General features: G+C 35.0%; 1 protein-coding gene across 4 annotated transcripts in view; it reads left to right on the forward strand.

Annotated features, from left to right (window-relative positions):
- Positions 1-24,576, forward strand: part of LOC142860945 (poly(ADP-ribose) glycohydrolase) — a 127,281-nt gene that overhangs the window by 13,849 nt on the left and 88,856 nt on the right. For all 4 annotated transcript variants that reach the window (XM_076010216.1, XM_012744593.3, XM_012744594.2 and 1 more), the window contains 3 exons: positions 2,558-2,680; positions 2,801-2,884; positions 7,081-7,155. In XM_076010216.1, the coding sequence (XP_075866331.1) occupies positions 2,558-2,680; positions 2,801-2,884; positions 7,081-7,155 (282 nt within the window). The remainder of the gene's footprint in view (positions 1-2,557; positions 2,681-2,800; positions 2,885-7,080; positions 7,156-24,576) is intronic.

Below are 24,576 nucleotides of genomic sequence, written 5' to 3' on the forward strand. Positions count from 1 at the left end.
TTTTGTAAAACTGCTTCGCTGTCACTTATTGATGTTAGAGTAAGTAAAAGTTACTGTAAAAATTATATTTATGAAAACAGCTTTCATTTGATTTAGATATGATTTCATGTCGAATTTCTTAGGGGAAAAAAGTTCTGCTATTTTAGAAAGTTTGAAAATCACTGAGATAGGGTAATAATCATGGGAATAAAAAGGAAAATAGGTAGTTTTTTTTTAATGTAAAGTTCATAGTACATGGTGAATTCTTAAATATGGATGATAAGTGAAAGGAGTTGTGATGATGCATGTAGAATTAGGTTTCTTAGTCTGGATGACTGAGAGATATTAATGGTTAGAAATTAAAGAAAAGGCTGGGTGCAGTGGCTCACGCCTGTAATCCTAGCACTCTGAGAGGCGGAGGTGGGAGTATCACTTGAGGTCAGGAGTTAGAGACCAGCCTGAGCAAAAGCCAAACCCCATCTCTACTAAAAACAGAAAAAATATTAGCCAGGTGTGGTGGTGTGCACCTATAGTCCCAGCTACTTAGGAGGCTGAGGCAGGAGGATCTCTTGAGCCTAGGAGTTTGAAGTTGCTGTGAGCTAGGCTGACGCCATGGCACTTTGGCCTAGGGGTGACAGAGTGAGACTCTGCCTCAAAAACAAAAACAAAAATAAAACAAAACAAAAATTGAAGAAAAGATTGATCGAGGGAGTTAAGTGATATTTTAACTTTTATTCCTTCTTCTCTCTCCCACCCCCCACAAAGAAAACCCAAAGCCATCGTTATTTAATCTCTTATAATTGTTGTTTATTTCTTAGATAGCCAATGATCTTTAAAATCTTTTTCAAATGTATTTTATTACAAAGTAACATAGGGTCATTGTAAAAAAAATTCAACTATTATATGACAGTATATATAGGTCAGAAAATTCAGGTCTCTCTTCGTCCCATTTCCTGAGTTTAACAGTTTGTTATATTTTCTTCTAGATTCTTTCCCCTGAATATGATAATATAATATAGGTATAATTAACAGGTTTTAAATAAACAGTCCTTAGTTATATTCTAAGATGCCAGATATTAATAGTTACAGAATTAATAGTTACAGAACTATACAAGCTACGGTGCAGTCATCATAGCTCAATGCACCTTCAAATTCTTGGCTCGAGCAATCCTCCTTCCTCATCCTCCCAAGTAGCTGGGACAACAGGTGCATGCCAGTATGCCTGGCTAATTTTTCTATTTTTTGTAGAAATGGGGTCTTGCTCTTGCTCAGGTTGGTTTTGAACTCCTGGTCTCAAGCAGTCCTCCCATTTCTGCCTCCCGAAGTACTAGAATTATAGGCATGAGCCACCATGCCTGACCATCTATCTGTTCCCTTTTTGAGGAAAAATCTTCTTTCCTCCCTTTTCCTGAGTTAAGCTCAATTGCCTCTTCCTCAAGGAAGCCTTCCCTAAGCTCACCAGTTAAATTAAATCTGTCTAGAATAGATTCTAATAATATCATGAACCTTTGATTCATAGCGTAATTCAACTGAGATTTTATGTTTATTTATGTGATTACTTGATTCTCTGCAGTAAAGTACTGATACATGCTACCTACCACATGAATGAACCTTGAAAACATTATGCTAAGAGGCCAGACACAGAAGGGCACATACTGTATGATTTTATTTATATGAAATATCCAAAATAGGCAAAATTTAAAACTTTTATAGTTTAAAATATCTCCTTCCTCAAACATTTAATGCTTATTATAGTAGCATATGCATATATACATGGATGTGTCTTAAATATCTGGAATACAAAGTTAATTGATATGGTAATTATTCTCAAAAAAGTTAGAGTCTAATGAGGGGAGGAAAAACAAGTGTGTTCTAATATGATAATCTAATAAAACAAGAGGAAATGAACTGACTCCCTATTTAAAAGTTTCTGAAGACTTCATGGAGGAAATAAAAATTGAGCTGTGCTGTGAAAATGAGAATAGAAGCTTAACCAGATAAAGGGAAAGTCCGAGAGGTAATAATTGGTAGCATTGATATTTAAAAGAGATGGTAGTATGTACACAGGCATATATATAAGAAAGTGAATTTGCTATGTTCAAGGAATTTTAAATCTGCTGGCTTGTCTAGTATATATAGTGTTGGCGTAAGAAATTATATAAAAAAGAGAATGGCATTTGCAATCAGAGTATGGGCATTATAGAATTAGAAGCCTGGGACTACTTTAGAAAGATAATGTTCCTAAGTGAGGATAAGGGTTTTATGGGGTCTGAATGTGTCTGGGAGCAGTTGTAGTTAGGGAGAAGGATAGGATGCTGTTGGTGGAAGTTCAGGGAAGGTATGAGGAGGCCCTGGGGCCTTAGATGGGATGTAGATGGAATGCACAGAACGTGGTGACTTGTAAACTGATTGAATGGAGGTGTGAGTGGGAACAGCTGATGAGGTCTGTTGAGATTTCTTGCCTAGGAACTGGTGTCTATTTTATAGGATTTGTTTTGGATACTTTCTTTGAATTATTTTATAGAAGGTACACTTAGTTTTTATGTACTTAAAATTTTTCGTTTACGTTCTATTTCAGGTAGATCTTTTGCGAGCAGGAGAAGTTCCTAAACCTTTTCCAACACATTATAAAGATTTGTGGGATAACAAGCATGTTAAAATGCCTTGTTCAGAACAAAATTTGTACCCTGTAGAAGATGAGGTAAGAACAAAACTGAAGTTATTTTAGTTTCTGACAGATAGTTTGGTACTTGATTGTTTCTAATTCTGTGATGCAAAAGAACTTGGAATACTTTCTTCCTGTTTTTCTTTTTCCTAAAAGAATGGTGAGCGAACTGCAGGGAGCCGGTGGGAGCTCATTCAAACTGCTCTTCTCAACAAATTTACACGACCCCAAAACCTGAAGGTATGTTCTTTGTGCTAGTCTTGTCTCTTACATGTAGCTCTTAGAGATGGGCCCTGTGTCTTCTCCCTCTAAGACATTTTATTATCTTACTAGAGTCAGGTTAACAGCATTCTTCATTTGCAGAGTGCTTGCTTCCTGGCACTAAGGAACACTCCTTAAAGACATTCTTGCTTTCCACTCTGTCACTTGGAAATGAGTAGAAGAATTGAGAATTGTAAATGACTTGCCTGGAGCCACACACAATAATTTGGAGAACCTGGAATAAGACCTTTGTTGCTTGATTCCCCAACCAATTTCCTTCAGTCCAGGCTTCTCTTTTATTTTTTGTTTTAAAATCATTTAATGTTACTGAAATGTCTTTAAAAGTAAATCAGGAAAGAATTATGACTTCAGCAATATTTGCCCAAAAGAGAAGCTGAGTTTCTTAATGGTTAAATTATACATTAAGCATTCTGTTTATTATTGCTTTTAATATAGCTTCTAGCAGTTTACTAATTTATTTATTAATCTTATATTTTGGCAATAATTTATTTTTTGATTTTTTAATATTTCATTTAAGACTGTAAAGGTAACCATTAGATTGTTTTTCTAATATGTAAAATATGGGAGAGTATATATATTTTGGGGGACACTATGCCCATGTAAATGTCTAATGTTTTTGTAAGTATAAACAGTGACACAATTTTTTTATACTTCCATGAAAATGGGTTTCATTTTCTTTCAGAGACTTAATTTGTTATGTACAGTTTCTTAGATTTCATAATGTTTTCCACTTATTCTTACAAGTTATTCTTAAACTTTTATACCTTTCTATATCTCCTGTTTTCTTTCTTTACCTGAAAAACATTGATATGTTTCACCATAATGTATTTGAAAAATTCATTCCTTGAGGATAGTGTTTCTCAATCTTGTAATGGATTCCTTTTAAATAAATAGATTCCTTTTAAATGGAAAAAATTCTCAAGGTCTGCCAAGGTTTATTTCTTTTTAGTGTACTGTTGATTACATATGTACAAACATAAAACTGAATATAAACTTCTTATAGTGCTTTTACAGCTATTATCAATTTGATTTTTTTCCAAAATAATGAACCATCATTTGATTTGTGTTCATTATCTTAGTGAAAGCAATTTGTAGTCAGTATTCTCCTTTTACAGCACTGATTATCAGTGTGTATAATACCCCTTTTTTGCACAGAAATTTTTTAATCACTGATCCAAAATCATATGCTGAGAAATTTTAAAAATACTATATAAAGAAGAAATTCTTTATTTTGTATTTATTCCTTTTCTTACTAATCACAATTAATGGATATTGATGGATGCAAAGATAGGATCTTAATGCAGAACTTAAACTTGCAAATAAATATGATAGTGACCACTTTGATCCAGGTTCTTTAGAATTTAACATAGCCATACTGTAATATGTTGAAAGATGGTTCAATCTTGCCACCGTTTTTATCTATTTAAAGTACCAGCTTTCCTTTCTATAGTGTGTCATCATTTGGCCTGTATTTCTGAAAACCAAAATTGTAAACTCACGTAGAAGCAGGCCACTCAAGAATACTGCCCCCAGACTATTTGAGAAACACTGTCTTAGATTTTTTAATTTTTTTTTGAGACAGAGTCTCACTCTGTTGCCGGGACCAGAGTGCCATGGCATCAGCTTAGCTCACAGCAACCTCAAATTCCTGGTCTCAAGCAATCCTTCTGCCTCAGCCTCCCGAGTAGCTGGGACTACAGGCATGCGCCACCATGCTTGGCAAATTTTTCTATATATTTTTAGTTGGCCAATTAATTTCTTTCTATTTATAGTAGAGACGGTGTCTCACTCTTGCTCAGGCTGGTTTCAAACTCCTAACCTTGAGCGATCCACCAGCCTCGGCCTCCCGGAGTGCTAGGATATCTTAGATTTTTTATGGCCTTCTAAACAGGGGCTTTTAAAGGATTTTCATATTATTTCATACTTAAACACAGAATAATCATAGTGTTCTAAATTACACAGTCTGTTCACCTCTCTAGCAGTGCCTCAGTGTGCCATGATTACTTTAGGAAGGGGTAATTGATTTTATTTGAATTTCCCTTTCTTGTTTATCTTACTGTAGATTCAACAGAACAGAATAATCCATGGAGATTTTTCTATTTGCTTATGTTGTTTCCTTTGCTGAAAGAATGCTTTCAGAGAGGAAGGGGGAAATATTAAATACCTCCAACTGAACATAATGATCTTTTTTCTGTTTATGTACCATTTGATGTTGGATTTATAAGGATTAGAGATATTCCGAGTTTAAAAAAGAAGTGTCCAAAAGTTGATTTACACAGTAGTATTTCTATAGTGTGTCTGATAATTTGCATAGAAAGGACTTCTTTGTGCTTATTATGAATTACGAACTAAAATGAACTCATCCAATAGTTGATAGCTCAGAATACAGAGTTTTTCTAATGTTAGGCAACTTCATGGTAGACTACTTTTGAGACTTGAAGATTGAAGTAAAAGTAAATATAAGTTAGAATTTAATGCTAATTATAAAACATTAAAGAATTAAAATAGAATGCAAATGCTACTTAACATGCTATCCTTACCAACTTTGAGGAATAATTTATGGATAAGAATGTATATCCTTTCAAAGTGTATCATTTGATGAATTTTGACATTTGTATATATCTATGCAACTCCCACTACAATCAAGATACAGAACATTTCTGTTATTCCCAAAGACTCTCTTTCACCTTTGAGGTCCATTGCCCTTTCTACCTTGGCTCCACACAACTACCGATCTGTTCTTTTGCGCTATAAATTGGATTCTACATGAATGGGATCACATAGTGTGTATGCTGTGGTGTCTGGCTTCTTTCACTCAGAATGAAGATTTTTAAGATTTATCCATGTTGTTGAGTGGATCAGTAGTTTGCTCAAGGATCTGCATTGTTTTATCTATTCACCTCTTGACAGGCTTTCCTATTTCATATTTTGTGTGAGGTTCTGAAATCAGATACCAGTGATTAGAAAGACATACTTAAAATATTTTAATTCTTAATGGAAAATTTTATTTTATGGCTTATGAGAGAGAATGAAAGCTGTTTCTTGCCTTGTTCTTTTATTTTATTTTTATTTTCTCTTCTGATAGAACTTAGATATCCTCTAATTCCAAGTAAATAAGATATATTTTATTGGCTCATATTTTAACCCAGGTGCTTGGTAATTATTTGTATGGCAAGAAATATTTTTCAGGAAACTCTTTGGCAGAGTATTAGATTTTTAAAAACTTTTTCAATGATAAGGAGATTTGGAAGGTTTATTGTAATCTAACACAGTGGTTTTTAGACTTGTATACTTCTTTGGTAAAAAAAAAAAAATTTGTATATTACCAATATAAATAGTTGCTTATAAATTGTACATATTCGTTACTTTATTAATATAATATATATTATATAGTCAAAATAGATATTTAAAAGGATGAGATAAAATATAATTACAAATAAGAGTTCTTTCTGTACAACTAATGGATTGTCTCATGCACATCCGAGCCTAGAAACTAGGTGTATCATATTGCCTATTCAGATAGTTAAAAGTTACACCAGTAGATGGCATAATATTTTGACTTTTCGTTTTCCATAAATGTGTAATTTATGTGAACTGCTTGGGGGAAGATAACCATTTATTTGTATCTTCTAAAAATAGATAGTAAAGGAAAAAAGACCATTTTATGCTTTAGATTAGTGTTTCTCAGTCTTTTTTTCATTATGCCCACTACCTCAGGATCCTCTTAAACATTTTTTTCTTAATCTCTCCCCTCCCATGAAATTTTAATACTACTAGTGTACTATATGTCTATGTGTATATAGTGTGACACTTTTGAGGACCACAAATCATTGTGTTATCTAAGTTTGGGGTTTTTTTATCCCCCAAGGTCCAGTTTTTATCCATTTGTACTATATCATCTTATTTAGAATGAATGCTTTAGGGTAATTGTGTTGTTTCCCTATTACTTGAACTTTCTAATCTCACTTAAGTGGATAATAAATTATTTTAATAATATGTATTGTATTTGTTTATAGCTACTGATATGGGGTAGCTGATGGTAGGAGGAAGCTTGTCCAGTATTGAGGAATTTATTAGAAGTAGTTCATAAAAAGGTTATTCATAGATAAGTCACTTGGGTATATCATGAGGTTTTGTTTCTGCTTTTTTCATAGGATGCTATTCTGAAATACAATGTGGCATATTCTAAGAAATGGGACTTTACAGCTTTGATTGATTTCTGGGATAAGGTAAAAGTATTTTTATTTCTTTATGAAAATAATATGTCAACTCTGTAGGAAGGTTTGAGAAAAATACCCATAATTCTGCCACACTAACATTATTATCTTTTTAAATGGATCTCCTATTATTTTTATGCTTATCTTAGGTAGATATAATTAGGAGTTAATATTAAATTTTGTTTTATTCTCTTATGATATGCATTTTCCGTTATTTTGTCAAATCATTACTAACATTATCAATGAATGCATAATAGTCCATGACTAGATTTTGAGAATTTAATGATTCCTATATTCTCTAACATCTAGGTGGCATCTAGTTTTACCCTGTTCTCAATTACACTATAGTAACATTGGTTTTTTTGTTTGTTTGTTTTAATTTTTTTTTTATTTCAGCATATTATCAGGGTACAGATTTTAAGATTTCAATAAATGCCCATTTCCCCCCTTCCCCCCACAAGTCTGAGTCTCCAGCATGACCATCCCCCAGATGGTGGTAACATTGTTATATATGTATATGCATATATATAATTTTCCCTATCCCATCATATTTGATATTTTTTCTTTAGGTGATTCCCATAAATTAAATGTCTGGGCCAAAGGGCACAAAAGTGGCTCTGTATATATGCTGTAAAATCATTTTCCACAGGGGATTATAGCAATTTACTATGCCGCTAGCAGTGGATAACAATACCACTTTCATAGTGTCATTAGCATAGTGGGTATCACTCATTTTGATAAAATGGCAGTATACTTTTTTTAACATATTATTTTGAAAAAATTATAGAATCACAAGAAATTGCAAAGAACTATACAGGAAGATTCTAGGCACCTTTCATCCTACCTTCTCTGATGTTGATCACTTGTGTAACTATAATAATATCAAAACCAGGAAATTGACATGAGAGCTTACTTATATTTCACTAGTTATACAGGTAGTCATATGTGTATATGTGTAATTATTAATAATTATATCGTATGTTACTGAAGCTTCATGTAAACTACCACTACAGTCTAAATACAGAACTGTTTCATCACCACATGGCTCACTGGTGTTGCCCTTTAATAACTACACTTGACTCCTTCCTAACTCCTGGCAGCCATTAATCTGTTCTTCATCTCTATATAATTTTTTTTTTTATTTCCATGGAGTTACAGTATATAACCTTTTCAAATTGCCTTTTCTCAATTGGCATAATTCCCTTGAGATCCATTCAAATGTATCAATTTTTTTCCTTTTTATTGCTGAGTAGTATTCTATTAGTATAGATAAATCATAATTTGTTTACAATAGACCTATTTAAGAACGTTTGGATTGTTTCTAGTTTTGGGCTGTTACAACAAAAGGTGCTATGAACTTTCATGTACAGGTTTTGGCATGAACATAGGTTTTTATTTCTCTGGGATAAAAATGCCGAAGACTACAATTGCTGAGTTGTTTAGCAAATGTATTTTTGGTTTTCAAAGAAACTGCCAGGCTACTTACCAGAGGAACTGTATCACACGATGGCAGTATTGTTTTGCTAACTAATTGAACTTCCCCCCCAAAAAGATTCTTTTATATATAATCCGTTTTAAAAATTGTTTATAATTTGATTTTTCTGCTCTTCTAATGTTATTTTTAGTCATCTAAATTATGTATGCTTCATTTATTATTAATAGAAACAAAGTAATTTTTGAATTGGAAACATTTTAAATACTGCACAATTTTTGATTATCTAATAGAAAATAATTACTGAACTTTGCACATGGTCTATGTTGTTTCTTTATGTTCAAGCCTTTCTCTCTCTGGCTTTTTTTCAGTTAAATAACTCCATGAGGTAAATAAGATAATTATTATTATTATTTCACAAGTGAGCAGTTGCAATTTGGAGATAGACTTGCTTGGCTAAGGTGACATAGTTTGCAGTCATGGTCATGATATGCTGTTTCTCTGCACACACCTTGCCCTGTTACCTGTTGTCTCATTTTCTCTGCAATCAGAGACTGATATACCCCCTTATACACTTTTCTTTTGAAATTCTGTCTTCCCAGACACACATTTTCCTGTTTGCCTCCTCTAAAATGAGATGTCACCTTTCTTTGATTTTCCATGACAATTTTTTAAAATTTATTTTGTGGTACTCCCTGTCTTTGCGTTGTTTATTTGTGAAATGTTGACATCATCTAGTAGGTTAAAAGTTTTGTTGTCCAGGAACTGGATCTTACTCAGCCCTATAGCTGGTACACTGTAGCCCCTGGTACATTGCCTTACATATCAAGTGCTCCATAAGTATTTATGGACTTGATTACAATAAATCAGGTAGTCATATGGTTTTCAGGTTTACCAAGGTTAGGAGAATATTATTGAGAAGTAACAGGTCAAGATAATAAAAATTGATATGTTTCTGATTTCTGCCCCCACTCCCTGCCCATACACACAACATATCCAAATATAACAAGCTTTTTTTCTGAGAATGTTTAGCTAGTGATATTCAGTATTCTCATCAGTTCATTTCCTGTGACATTACTGTGCTAAAGATCTTTCTATACTTAGGACTGATATAGACAGATTACCACCTTCTTTGCTGATAATCCAAAAGGAGATTCTTGGTTAATTGTCAGAAATCAAACATTAAGATTATTGTGAATCCTTATGATTAATACCTCCTGTTAATTTGTAAGAGCCTGAAAATATGCAAATACAATTGAAAGTAGTAGAAATAACACCACCACCTCTTTTTTCCCCCAGAAATGTTAAATTCACTAACAGAGTACTTGTGAGGTAGCATAATACACAGCAGTGCTCTCAGATTTATTGTGTATCTGAATCCTAGAGGCCTTGTTAAAACAAAGATCTCTGTCCCACCCTCTCCAAGTTTCAGATTCAGTAAGTCTGGGTTGGGACCTTAGACTTTGCATTCTGACAAGTTCCCAGATGCTGCTGCTGCTGCTCCTGCTGGTTCAGGGACCACACTTTGAGAACCACTGACGGAAAAAAGAGCATAGAATTAGAAGTGGGAATTACTGTTTCTTAGTCTCAACTCTGTAACCTTGGGCAAGTCACATGACCTCTGCACCTTATTATCCTTACTTGTCAAATGGACAAAATCACCACTCTAGCCACCTTAACTGTATGTTTTAAGGATCTGACTAACTAATGTATGTGAAATCACTTTTAAAGTCCTAGCATGATAATCAAATATGTTGTTACTTTCTTACCTCTGAACAATTTATTTTGCCTCTTCACCAAAAAAAGTTCTTTATTAACATATCTGAATTACAAGAAACTTAAATATAAAATATAGTAAGACCATATAGTAAGACCAATAAGAAAGTATAAAAAAGTAAGACCATAAAAATTACCCATGATTTTGCTACCCATAAGTAATCACTCTTAATATTTTAAAAAATGTAATTCTATTCACTTCTGTATATTAAATGTGGATTTTTTAATGTTATAATTTAAGATGAATGTCTTTATATCTAAATCTTTTATATCATGGACTGTTTTCCAGAGGATAGATTCTTAGGAATATACTTATCAGATCAAAGGGTATGTTGATTTTGAGATCTTTGGTGCATACTGCCAATTTATCTTTCTAGAAGGTTTTTTGAGTTTCCAGTTCTCACCAGCAGTTATGTAGGAATCCTATATCACTGTGCCCTCTCTCAGTATATTTACTTTCAAAGTTTGATAGTATATAAAAGCACTGTGTACAATATCTTTTGCAGCATACAGGCTTACTATGTTGACTAAGAAAGTGTACCTATAAGATAGATAATCTTTTTGGAAAAGCAAATTTTGGTTAGGATAAAGTAATTTTCTATCAACTATAGTGATGTCAGTGTGAGATATGAGAGTTTTCTGATGTAAATTACTTCTCAGACTTTGAATAAATAATTTTAATAATAAAATATGGAGTTTATAAAATAAATTATGAATTTGAAATTTAACTTGCCTTAGAAGTTTGAGATCACTTTTCTCCTGAATATATTCTCTCTATATAACATTTTTTACATACCTAAAGAACATTGTTTAGCTGCTTTGGAGAAAAGAAGAAAAAAAGGAAATAATATTTCTTGAGGAAATAATATTACTAAAAGGAATATATTGCTGCATTTAATCCTCAAACACCTTTGTGAAGTGTGGATAGCTTATTCAGTTTAGAAAGGAAAATATAATTAGGTTTAGAGAGGTTAAGTAACTTCTTCAAATATATATATAAAAAATAATGTAATGGGTAAATTTAGATTTGAGCACAGTTCAGTTCCTGTACAAAATAGGTGACCAGTAATGATTCACTGGATACATGAAGTAGACCCCAAAACCTGTGTCCTTTTCATTGTAATGATATTTATCCCTTAAAGAACACTGAATACCCCTATATGTAAAGCACTGCACTACCAAAGATACAGAATTGATTGACAGTCTTATCCTCAGAAAGCAGGGGCACTGGACATGTCCACAGGTGACTGTAACCATTAGACAGAGTGGAAGAAATGCGCTAGAAGAGCCTAGTGGATCATGGAAGGGCAAAAGAGTTTTATTTTGGGTCATTGGGCAAATATTATAGAGAACATAATACTTGGGTGGTTGAAAGTATCAAGTGTGTAAAGGAAAAATAGTTAAAGGAAATACATTATTCAAATAGCATGTTAAATGTACTAGCTTCTTTCACTTAGCAAAATGTTTTCATGATTTATATTGTACCATGTATTAATATTTTATACTTTTTTATTGTTGAATAATATTCCATGGTGTGAATATACCACATATTGTTTATCCATTCATCAGTTGATGGACATTTGGGTTGTTTCCACTTTGGACTATTGTCCATAATGCTACCGTGAACATTAATGGACAGGTTTTTTGCATGGCCATATGTTTTTATTTCTCTTGAGTATATACCTAGAAATGGAATTGTCTTTAATATTTTGAGGAACTGCCAAATTGTTTTCTGAAGTGGCTACATCATTTTATAATCCCATCAGTGATATACAAGGTTCTAATTTCCTCACATCTTCCCCAACAATTATGATATGTGTCTTTTTTATTTTAGCCATTTTAGTCATTATGTAATAATATCTTATTGTGGTTCTGATTTGCAGTTTTGTAATGACTAATGTTGATTATCTTTTCATGTGCCTATTGGCCATTTGTATATCTTCTATGGAGAAATATCCATTCAAGTCCTTTGTCTTGACTAGGTACAATGGCTCATGTCTATAATCCCAGCACCTTGGGAGGCCAACGCAGCAGCATGGGCAACTTGGCAAGACCCTATCTCTGCAAAAAAACAAAACAAAACAAAACAAAAAACCAAATAGCTGGATGTGGAGGTGCAAACCCATAGTCCCAGCTATTCAGGAGGCTAAGGCATAGAGTATCACTTGAGCCCTGGAGTTTGAGGCTGCAGTGAGTTGTGGTCATGCCACTGTACTTCAGTCTGAGCAACAGAGCAAGATCCTGTTTGAAAAAATATATATATTTTTAAAGTTTGATGAAGTATAGTTTATCAGTGTTTTTCTTTTGTTGCTTCTGTTTTGGTGCTCAAATCTAAGAAGCTGACTCAAGGTCATGAAGATTTACTTCTATGTTTCTTCTAAGAATGTTACAGCTTTAGCTCTTATACTTATGTCCATTACCCATTTTGCATTAATTTTAGAGGTCCAATTTTATTATTTTCCATGCGAATATCCATTTGGATTTAATTTTCAAATATGGCATAAGTTAAGAGTACAATTTCATTATTTTCCATTTGGATATCCAGTCATCCCAGCACCATTTGTTAAAAAGACTATTCTATCCCTGTTGAATTGTCTTGGTACCTTCAAAACTAATTGATCATAAATATGAGGGTTTGTTTTCTGGCCTCTCAATTCTATTCCATTGATCTATTTTTCTATCCTTAGGTCAGTACCATACAGTCTTGATTACTGTAGCGTTGTAGTACGTTTTAAAATCAGAAAGTGTATACCCTCTAACTTTGTTCTTTTTCGAGTTTGGGCTATTTTGGATCTTTTTCATTTCACTGAATTTTAGGATTAATTTGTTACTTTCTGAAAAAAACCCCAAGTGCCAAGGGCAATTTTTATAATCATGTTAGCATAGAATCCAAACTAATTCTGCATTTTGAGGTAGTGCCAGTAATTTCAGGATTACCTTATTGAGCTTTGGACCCATATGGTGTTTAAAGGAAGACATAAAGTAAATAATGGATGTCTTATCCCTATGTCAGGAAATTGGATATCTCAGGGTGTCCTTGACTCTGAAGGTCTTTCCCTTTTACAGAAATGTAATTTCTTATGCAAGAAAAGTGGATCAAACTGATGTGATCTTTTCCCGTGTCCCTTATCAGAATATAACATTTGTATTTTGTAATTTGGGGGGCTTAAATTGGATGCAGTGGTTAATTTTGGTAAGAAGTCATGTTAAATTTGATACCTTGAGGTGGCAGTAAACATGCCATTGGTTACAATACTTCTGTCACCTTGCTATCGGTAGTCATTTTTTTTCCTTCTTCTTAATCGGAATACTCAGGCAGGACCTTGTTTCCCCTTTATCTGGTGACCTTGTCCAGAAGCATGCCAGAAAGGGTAATATATAGCAAGTTTTGGTGTGTTTAATGTAGATCATAAATATGAAGTGATTACCAAGGTGCTGATGATAGTTTTACAGGAGTCCTTGCATTTTCCACCTTATGATTTTTATTTATTTTGTAAACATGGAGAGTTAGAGGAGTCCCCACAACTATACCAAATATTCATTTCTTGTTATATTCTCCAAGTAATTGCCCATGTATATGATGTCGTATAGTTAGATATAAATGTATGTTCAGAGTATTTTATGCTGTATTATCAAATCTTCTATGTTATAGCTTTATAATGTTTAACTTTAATGGTTGCATAATATTGCATCAAATTGATAAATCAATTGCTCAGCCATTCCAGTGTTAAGAGATTTGAGGAAATCTATTTGTATAAAGCAAATCTAGAGATTCAAAGGTGTTTTTCTCTGTGACTGTGCTATTATGTCATTGTCTGTGTATTTAACAAAATACCTTGAATGTTTAATACAGTTGTGTGTTTTTCTTTTTTTCTTTTTTCTTTTTTTGAGACAGAGTCTTACTTTGTTGCCCAGGCTAGAGTGAGTGCCATGGCGTCAACCTAGTTCACAGCAACCTCAAACTCCTGGGTTCAAGCAATCCTCCTGCCTCAGCCTCCCGAGCAGCTGGGACTACAGGCATGGGCCACCATGCCCGGCTAATTTTTTCTATATATATTAGTTGGCCAATTAATTTCTTTCTATTTATAGTAGAGATGGGGTCTTGCTCTTGCTCAGGCTGGTTTTGAACTCCTGACCTAGAGCAATCCGCCCACCTCGGCTTCCCAGAGTGCTAGGATTACAGGCGTGAGCCACCACACCCAGCCCAGTTGTGTCTTTTTCTATCCATCAAATCTCCAAAGATATTAATATAGAACTTTATCAAGTCATGGCCCATGGGAACAACATTGCCTAGGCTTGCAGTGGTTGGTGAGAAGCAGCAAGTGTCAAATATTTATATTGGTGGGATTGGTGGAAAAAAGGACCTGTTTAGTGCGAGGGAAACAATTGTTTGGCTAGGTTTTAAATTATAAATGAATTATATTTGCTTTGTATTATCTGTGTCTACATTCTGGACAATAAGTGCTTCTTTATAAAAAGGGTTCTTAAACATTGTTTTTTAACAGAATTTGGAAATTCTTTACTTAATGTCACATTGAACTCTGAGTGCCTTTTTTTGCTAAGGAAAAAAATCAAGTTCAAATTTGACATATCAAAATTAATATTTTGCAGTTAAGTTTATCTTGGAGCTGTTGATATTAATCCTTCAAACCTTTTTTTGGTTAATTCTTTGAGTAATGGATTTTGTAACCCAAACTACCTTGCAAAAAGCAGAGTTAGTATCAACAGTCACTTAATGTGATTACGTGTTACTGTAATTATCTACATACTAGTATCCAACACAAGAAGTAAGGGACCCAGAATCCCATCATACTATGTGAGCATCCTCTATTGGTATGGAAGTGAGGAGTATTGCCTAAGCTTTTATTGTTTTGTCAGAAGCCATCAAAGATCACAAAGCTCTATCTTTTTTTTTTTTTTTTTTTTTTTTTTTTTTACTGACAAGTCTTGCTTCTAAAAAGCTCTATCTTTTAATTTGTAATTTATAGTTATATATTTAGGTGCTACTGATTAGAAATGGCCATTATTTAGTGTTTTTTGCATCATGAATGCTTATATTGGTCTTCCTCAGTACCAGCTGTTGGAAGTGCTAGTAACAATCTGTTTTATGGTCCTCCTATGTGGTGTTCCAGAAAACTAAATTCAAACACTTCTGTAATTTATATTCTAAATGAATCAATATATTTACTCCCGGCATTTTTCACAAGAAAGTTTAACAGAATGTCCTATATGTTAGAAATGGTCTCTATTAATGCATTTTAGAGGAATTTTAAATATTTCTGTCTTAAAACACCTGCGGCATTTCATTTCATATTAGTGTGTTACCTTGTGAAATTTATAGTACACTAAAGCCATAGTAACTGAAGAGGGGCATGGAGGTATGTTTAAGAGGGGTTTCTTCTGTTTCTGTGATGCTGGTTTCTATTTCTGTACTTGGATGGTAATTGAAAAATGGATGTTTACTTGATAATTATTCATTAGACTACACATATATATTTTATGCACTTTTTGAATAAATGTTTCATAATAAGTATAAAATGTTAATTATTTATTATAAAGAGCTTTAAATTCTACAGTTGATTTATATAGCAAACTTTTTTGGCAAATGAATTAGTCATTGAAAGGAAACCTAAGGATTTTAATGACTATTCCATCTTCTTTTCCATGTATAGATAGGGATGTATAATGATATATGTACCTCTCATTTCTTCCTTCCATTAGTTTATCCATGAAGGATGCCATGAGTGAGTAAATGAGTTAGTTTTGGTTTTGCTTTTGTTTTTTTTGCATCTGTGGTTGCTAAAAGTGGAGAGTAAGAGATAGGAATATAGGAATGAGAGGGCATTTAAAAATAAAAAATGAAAAGTTTAGACTTTAGAAAGGTTTTGTTGCTGTGACAAAGCTAATCACAAATTGTCTTTGGAAGCCACAATTAAAAAATAGCATTAGGTCTGTACCTGAAATCATGCATACAAAATAGAGTCTTTATTGTAACTTAGAAATTATGTATCATGTATCTTTGCTGTCATTATTAAAATATTGAATATGTATTGTCCTATCAGCTGTCATCCTATGACTTGTCAGAGAAAGGCTGTGTAAAGCCTTTTTCGCTATAAATAAGAGTGTATAAATTTCTCAGTAATGGACTTGCATTCTTATTTATATGCTACTTAATTTTAAAGGTGAGTGGGGGCCAGGTGTGGTTGGTCTCACCTGTAAATCCCAGCACTTTGGAAGGCTGAGGCAGGAGGATGACTTGACGCGAGGAGTTCAAGACTAGCCTGAACAACATAGTGAAATCCCATCTCTACAAAAAAATAAGAAACACTAGCCAAGAATGTTTTCATACACCTGTAGTCCTAGCTATTCGGGAGGCTAAGGCAGGGAGGATTGCTTGAGCGTGGGAATTTGAGATTGTAGTGAGCTATGATGACACTATTGCATTCTAGCCTGGGCAACAGAGGGGGACTCTGTCTCAAAAAAATAAAGTAAAATAAAATAAATAAAAGATTAATGGGGGTCATATTGAATTTTGAGGGAGATGCAGATTAAGTGGATCAAATTATTATGCCTGTCATCTTTTTTGTCATTTATGTGCCATTTTAAATTTAAAAAATAGGTACAACATAATTTATTGTCCCCAAAATTGAGGCATGTATTGTCATACTTGTGTTTAACTAAAATAACATTTTTTTGAACTCATGTGACCATGAAGAACTTTTTAAAAAATGATAATGTATTGACAGAACATCAGTAAAAACTCAGGAAAAAAAAATTAGCTTTTATAAAAATAGATTACCAGAAGGGTATCTCACATATGTAGTAGTAATGGCTAGAAGAAATTTATGTTTTGATTCATGTCTTTATTATGTAATAAAAAGTTAAAATATATACTTAGATTATTAAGCAAAAATCATAGCATAAATCAGCTATCTTTCAATAGCATAAAACAATAGTTATATGCTTATGTGTCTTTTGAGCATCAATGCATTTATGCATAAGTGGTATGTTATACATTTCCTGGCCTTTTGAAGTGTGGCATACTATTATGGGTAGCTTATCTCATTATTATAACTGTATCAAATTTACTTAGTAGTTTTGTATATTAAAAATTTTAGATGTAATCCTAGCTCTCTGGGAGGCTGAGGCGGCCGGATCGTTTGAGTTCAGGAGTTCGAAACCAACCTGAGCAAGAGTGAGATCCCATCTCTACTATAAATAGAAAAAAATTAATTGGCCAACTAATATATATAGAAAAAATTAGCCGGGCATGGTGGCACATGCCTATCTTCCCAGCTACTCAGGAGGCTGAGGCAGCAGGATCGCTTGAGCCCAGGAGTTTGAGGTTGCTGTGAGCTAGGTTGACGCCATGGCACTCACTCTAGCCTAGGCAACAAAGTGAGACTCTGTCTCAAAAAAAAAAAAAAAAAATTTAGAACAAAAATATTAAAGGATTTCTTTTCTCCTTCCCTGACTCTTCCAACTCTCTATAAACATTTCATAGACCAATAGTGTTTTTTAGAATACTTTGGGGAATGTTGGCCTAAGGCAATAGATTGTTGTAACCTCTGTTACAAATAAGAACAGATTTTGTTATGCAATAACCAGTAAGGAATGTGGCCTTTGTTCCATGATAGCTTTTTGGTTTTTTTGATAATGCACAAGTAAGTTTCTGAGTGTATATAAACAAATTGTTCCTTAGCTTCTGATTTAGAATTTTTCATAGGTAATCTATTTTTTCCTGGGTCTTTCTTCACAGCCTAAAAAATTTAAAATGTCCTTGTAATATTTGTCATAAAGAGCCTGTAGCAAACTCCTAATCAAATGAAAGCAGCCTTGAATGTTTCATAAGACTACAGCTAATGTCTTTATCTCTCTAGCTTTCGAACCTCTGATTTGGAGTTCAGTGGAAATTTAACCTTTTTGGACTTCTTCCCTTGGTGACTCACAGTCTCTGGAATCAATAAGGTCTGCATTACTTTACAGCTCAACTTAATTTAATTCATGAGAACTGTAGGAGCCAAAAGGGAGCTAATCAGAGTCCCTAAAATATTAAAACAGATGAATTATGACTTTCAGATTTACATGAAATATGTGGAATATCCCCCCCTGGTTTGGTTAATGTGTGCTTTTGGATTGGGACATATGTGAAGGGTCTCATATTCATGATTTCTTTTAAATAGTGCATATTCCATAGTATGAATTGCTCTAATTGAAACTAGGCATTCTGCTTTTATAAACTTGCTTAGATATCATGGAAAATCAGTCTTAGTTGAGCCCTTCATGCATTAGATCACTGATGAAATTAGAGTTGTTATTTTGTGTTTGTGAAACACTATCTGGGTCATATTTATGTATGTAGTGGACTAAAGGTTGGAAGTTATAGATACTCACAAGTGAAAATCCATTCAGAATTCCTCCTGTATTCTAAGAATGAAATTAAGCCAATACATCAGTGTCCTGTAACTCTAACCTTTCATTTATTCATTTGAATAAATTCATTTATTCATTTGAAGCTATTCTCTTTTTTTTAATTTTTTTTATTTCAGCATATTATCGGGGTACAAATTTTAAGGTTTCAGACAATGTCCTTGCCCTCCCTTCCCCCACAAGCCTGAGCTTCAAGTGTGACCATCCCCCATGTCGCAGTGGCATTGATTTCATTATCCAAAAATCTTAGAGGGGTGAAAATAATTCCATGTTTTAATCTCTCCCATGATTTATATCTGTCTTTATCAACTAGCTCTGAGATGGTTTTTTGTTTTTTGGGTTTTTTTTTTTTTTTTTGAGACAGAGTCTCGCTTTGTTGCCCAGGCTAGAGTGAGTGCCATGGCATCAGCCTAGCTCACAGCCACCTCAAACTCCTGGGCTCAAGCAATCCTTCTGCCTCAACCTCTTGAGTAGCTGGGACTACAGGCATGTGCCACCATGCCCGGCTAATTTTTTCTATATATATTAGTTGGCCAATTAATTTCTGTTTATGGTAGAGACGGGGTCTCGCTCTTGCTCAGGCTGGTTTTGAACTCCTGACCTCGAGCAATCCGCCCGCCTTGGCCTCCCAGAGTGCTAGGATTGTAGGCGTGAGCCACCATGCCTGGTCTGGTTTTTTGTTTTTTATTTATACAGTTTGACATGATGCCTTGATTTATAGTTCCTGTTAAAATTTATGTTTACTCTTCTTATGTTCCTACGCATTAGAAATAAATGGTATAGACCTTTTGGGTAAGCTCTAAATACTTTTATCTTCATGTAACATCTTATATTTAACCTTGGGAGGACCATTGTAGTATATTTTATCTGAGGATAAAAATAACAAGAATAGGCCGGGCATGGTGGCTCATGCGTATAATCCTAGCTCTTTTTGGAGGCCTTGGTGGGAAGATGGCTTGAAGTCAGGAGTTCGAGACCAGCCTGTGCAACAGTGAGACCCCATCTGTACAAAAAATGGAAAAATTGGCCAGCTGTGATAGTGTGTGCCAGTAGTCCCAGCTTACTTGGGAATCTGAGGCAAAAGGATTATTTGAGCCCAGGAGTTTGAGGTTGCAGTGAGTTGTGATCATGCCACTGCTCTTAAGCCTGTGCAACAAGTGAGACCTGTCTCCGATAATAATAATAATGAGTAAATAAAAACAGAACATTACATCTGTTTTTAAATTTATATACTATTTCAATGTGTAGCCTATAAGAATGAACAGTAAACTTGGTTACAAAGACTAAATAGGCCCATTGTCCTCTGATGTGGGGAGGTGCCATTAGTGCTGTGGTTTACCGAATATTTTAGCATCAGTAATCCTGGAAAAAAGTACTCATCTATGATTGATTGCGATAATAATGACAGGTAATGATTAACTATCTGAGGCTGTCAGATTCTAAGCTCGCTAAACAATTATTTTTTATAGTGTGTTAAAGAAGTTTTTAGTAAGCTGAGTGACATAATGCCTTGTTACCAAAGATGCTCTTTAATTATGTGAAAAGCACTACAAAAAAGACATTTTCTACAGTGAGAACCATTTCCAGCATAGTGAAATATGGAATATTTTCATATGAACTGCAAAGTGATGTATATTAAGGTAATCCTTGCTATTGATCTAATCTGCATCAGCCCTGGGAAACCTAGCTCCAGGATAAACAAGGGGCATCTTCCACTGGGAGTGAAATGTTGAAACTGTTTATTGTCACTGCTCACTGGGTAAAGCGGCCATATGCACTGATAGTTGACTCCTGTCTTGCTTTATACTCCTGGACACTTATTCCAATTCTGCTGCTTAAGCTGCAGACCATTCCAACTTCTCTTCTTTTGGAAATTTTATCTATTGTAGGCATAGCCCTATCTCCTTCTACATTTACCCCATCTATGAGATCCTCCTTGTAAATATCTCTTCTGTGTTTGCTGGAGCATCCTTTTTGATTATCTGTGGTGGAGACGGTGATAGTGCTTATTATTGAGAGCTGTACTATATACCAAGTATAGTGTAAGCAGTATGCTTTGTCTCATTCAATTCTAACTACCACCACATTAGGTAGACACTATTAATATTTCCATTTCATAAATGAAGAACTAAAAACCAAGGCTTAGAGAGTATGGATCTAAGTGGGCTCTCATCTTTTATCTGTGGACTGTGGTGCTTGCTGTCAGTCAGTCTTTGACATAGCACCGAGGAAAGAAACTGAATCAGTTTGAACTGCTCAAACATTAGGTCAATTGGAAATGGTTAGGAAAAGGGGAAGATTCATTATAAAAACCAACTGAATAAAATTTAAGAGGCCCTATAAGTTCAAAGACTTGAATTAAAGGTAGAAAGAAGAAGAGCTTAGAAAAAGTTAGCCTTCATGGCCTATGGCAGGCGTCCTCAAACTATGGCCTACTGGCCACATGCGGCCCGCTGAGGACATTTATCCAGCCCACTGGCTGTTTTTGCCACCGCTGCCTGTCCTGCTTAGCAGCCGACTTGTCCCGGGTCCACAGTGCATATGTGTGGAATGTGTGCCACACTCTCGAACGGCCGTCCATCCAGCGGTCTGAGAAACAGTGAACTGGCCCCCTGTTTAAAAAGTTTGAAGACCCCTGGCCTATGGCTTTAGATCTGGCATCATTTGAAAGCACTGACTTAGGGAGGATGCCTACCTACCACATTCCAGTCTTTGTTTCTTTGAATCCTTTGCCATCTGGTTATATTCCCTCTTCCCATTCTGATTATCTGCCCATCTTTGACACCGCCTTTCCTCTCACCTGTTACCTGACATCAACTTGGGCAACTTGATTGATATTTGTATTCATGACCCATATACTAGTCAGACCCAAGTCTGTGTGAGACCCTCTACTTCATTAACCCATATGATCACAGATGACCAGAGTTTGGGTCTGATTATCCCCTGGGCCAGCTCCTTCTCTGAGGTCACAAGTTCTGAATTCCTCTCCTACAACAGCCTCTTAGTTTTCTACTCTATTATTCCTACTGTGTTCTCTGTTTTTTAAGGTGTCCACTGCTTCTACCCTTTTGCTGTTGGCCCACTGTGTCCCAGGTTGTATCACTCGAATACTTTGTAAATAAAGGAGTTGAATGGTTAATGTGGTGGAAAATACTCACATTATATTCTCCAACTGAGAATGATTCTGTGCAATCTTATAGTAAAGAAATATGCTTAGTTTTGTTTTATTAAACATTTTTTCCAGACTTATTTATAGACAGCTTCTGGGTAACAGCTTATTTCCCTTGTATCTAGTATTCCATGGAACACGCTTGCAAAGCACAGTTGTAATGAGGAAGGGAGGAAGAAAGGGAGAGAGAAAGAAAGGGAAGGAGAGAAGGGGGAAATAATAAATCTGACTGATAGGCCTTACTGAGAGTTTATTATTAAATCTTAACTTGGTCTTTGGTTCTTGTTGTCTTTTATGTATTTCCTCATTACTCTATGATTCCAAACCTTTTTGTTGTTTTCTAATCTTTATCCACACTACAGTGTCCATGTGCTCCTACTTCACACCTCACTGAGAGATATGAGGCCATCTAAAAGGGAAATTCAGTTTCTTCATGTCAAGGGTTTCAGTATTCTTCTCTTTCTTGTTATTGTAAAGGCAAAGCTAGTCTTATTCCATTCCTTAAATTCAGCTTGTCTAAAACAGAATCATACTTTAGGGTACATATATTACTATACCTTTTCTGGCCTCCTTCCTCTTTCCCCGATGCCTGGTTAATGCCTGCTTGACTTTTAGTATTCAGTGTGGCTGTCACTTCTGTAATTTACTTTAAAACGTTGTTTTTTAGACTTTCCTTTTTAGAGAAGTTTTGGATTCACAGCAAAATTGAGCAAAGATACAGAGATTTTCCATATACTCCCTGCCCCTATGCATACATGCATAGCATACTCATTATCAGTATTCCCTACCAGAGCGGTATATTTCTTAAAATTGGTGAACCTATGTTGACACATCATTATTACTCAAGGTCCTGTAGTCAACTTTCTACTTATCCATCTTCCATACTCTTCCTTGTAGGAGGCTGTGATTTGTTCTTTCTTATGTCTCTAACACTTAACATAGTGCTAAGAACTTTATTTTTTGTTTGTTTGGTTTTACATTTACCTGTTTATTATAAAGGATATTACAAAGAGATGCATAGGGCAAGGCCTGTGGGAAGAGGTGTGGATCTTCCATGCTCTCCTCTGATGCCCCACCCTCCAGGAGCATCCACAGCTATCTGGAAGCTCCAGCTAAGAACTGTAAATACCACTTAATGAAGATGACATTTCAATCTTTTATCTTCAAATCTTTCTCTCTGTCAGCTTCTAATTTAATTGCCCATTGGATTTATACACCTGGATATTCCATGAGTATCTAAAACTAGCCTTATTACCACTCCTACTACAGATTCTCTGTGAATGGTTCCACCGTCTATTCATTCACTCAAGCTAGAATTCGTTAATCATCTTAGCTGTCCTACTGTGTCTCAGCCACCTCTCCTGCTTATCTACCGTTCACTCATCTTATGGTAAGATGCCACAATTTAACTTCCTTAAGCACTTCTTGAGTCTTGCCTCTGTTTCTGTCATATGTGTCTCAGTTATACCATCATTGTGACTCAGTTGGTAGATTGCATTGCAACAGTCATTTAGCTGACCCCTATGTACATTGTTGGTCCCTTGGAATCCATCTTTCATGCTGCTCACACACAGTGAGCTATCTGAAGCATATATATCTTAAAACCTTCTGTGGCAATTCATCTATTTTCAGCTCTATCGGGTGATATTTATGGCAGCCATGACCTTGCCTCTGCCTACCTCTGCAGCATCATTTCATGCTACTTTCCTGCTCCAAACTGGATAGTCTAATCACTTAATTTATTTGTGGTTCTGCATCATGCTGTTTGCTTGCTCTTAATCCATCCTTCAAGACTCAGCTCAATCTTTATCTCCTCTGGGTACCCTTTTTTGTCCTCGCAACCTCTGCTAAACATTCCTCTCTGTACACAACTCCATGCACTTGTCACATAAGACATGATCTGTCTACAAAATGTCTGCATCCTTGTGAGGCTAAACTTCTCCAGGGCATCTAGCCCTAATTTCTAGTTTATCACTGATGCTCAGTAAATATTTCTCGATCTAGTTCAAGATATTCAAGGGGAGTCATCTAGCACACAGAAATGAGGGTCTTATGTCACAGTCTCTTTTTGAGAGATTTAGGAATTATTTGTGTAAGGTAATAGTTGACCATTTGAGATTGGCAACTGGTAGAGGGAAAAGATGAGGCCAATATATGTAACCTATATGGTTGTTACATGGCATTTTTACTTCAAAAAGTAGTAAGTTTCTAGAGGATAGAGACAGTGCATTTTTTTTAAACAGGCTTAATTCACTTTATTTTATTTTATTTTATTTTATTTTATTTTATTTTATTTTTTTTTTGAGACAGAGTCTCGCTTTGTTGCCCAGGCTAGAGTGAGTGCCGTGGCGTCAGCCTAGCTCACAGCAACCTCAAACTCCTGGGCTCGAGTGATCCTTCTGCCTCAGCCTCCCAGGTAGCTGGGACTACAGGCATGCGCCACCATGCCCGGCTAATTTTTTATATATATATCAGTTGGCCAATTAATTTCTTTCTATTTATAGTAGAGACGGGGTCTCGCTCTTGCTCAGGCTGGTTTTGAACTCCTGACCTTGAGCAATCCGCCCGCCTCGGCCTCCCAAGAGCTAGGATTACAGGCGTGAGCCACAGCGCCCGGCCTCACTTT

This window comes from Microcebus murinus, chromosome 14 (genome assembly GCF_040939455.1).
Source record: "Microcebus murinus isolate Inina chromosome 14, M.murinus_Inina_mat1.0, whole genome shotgun sequence".
Taxonomy (NCBI): domain Eukaryota; kingdom Metazoa; phylum Chordata; class Mammalia; order Primates; family Cheirogaleidae; genus Microcebus; species Microcebus murinus.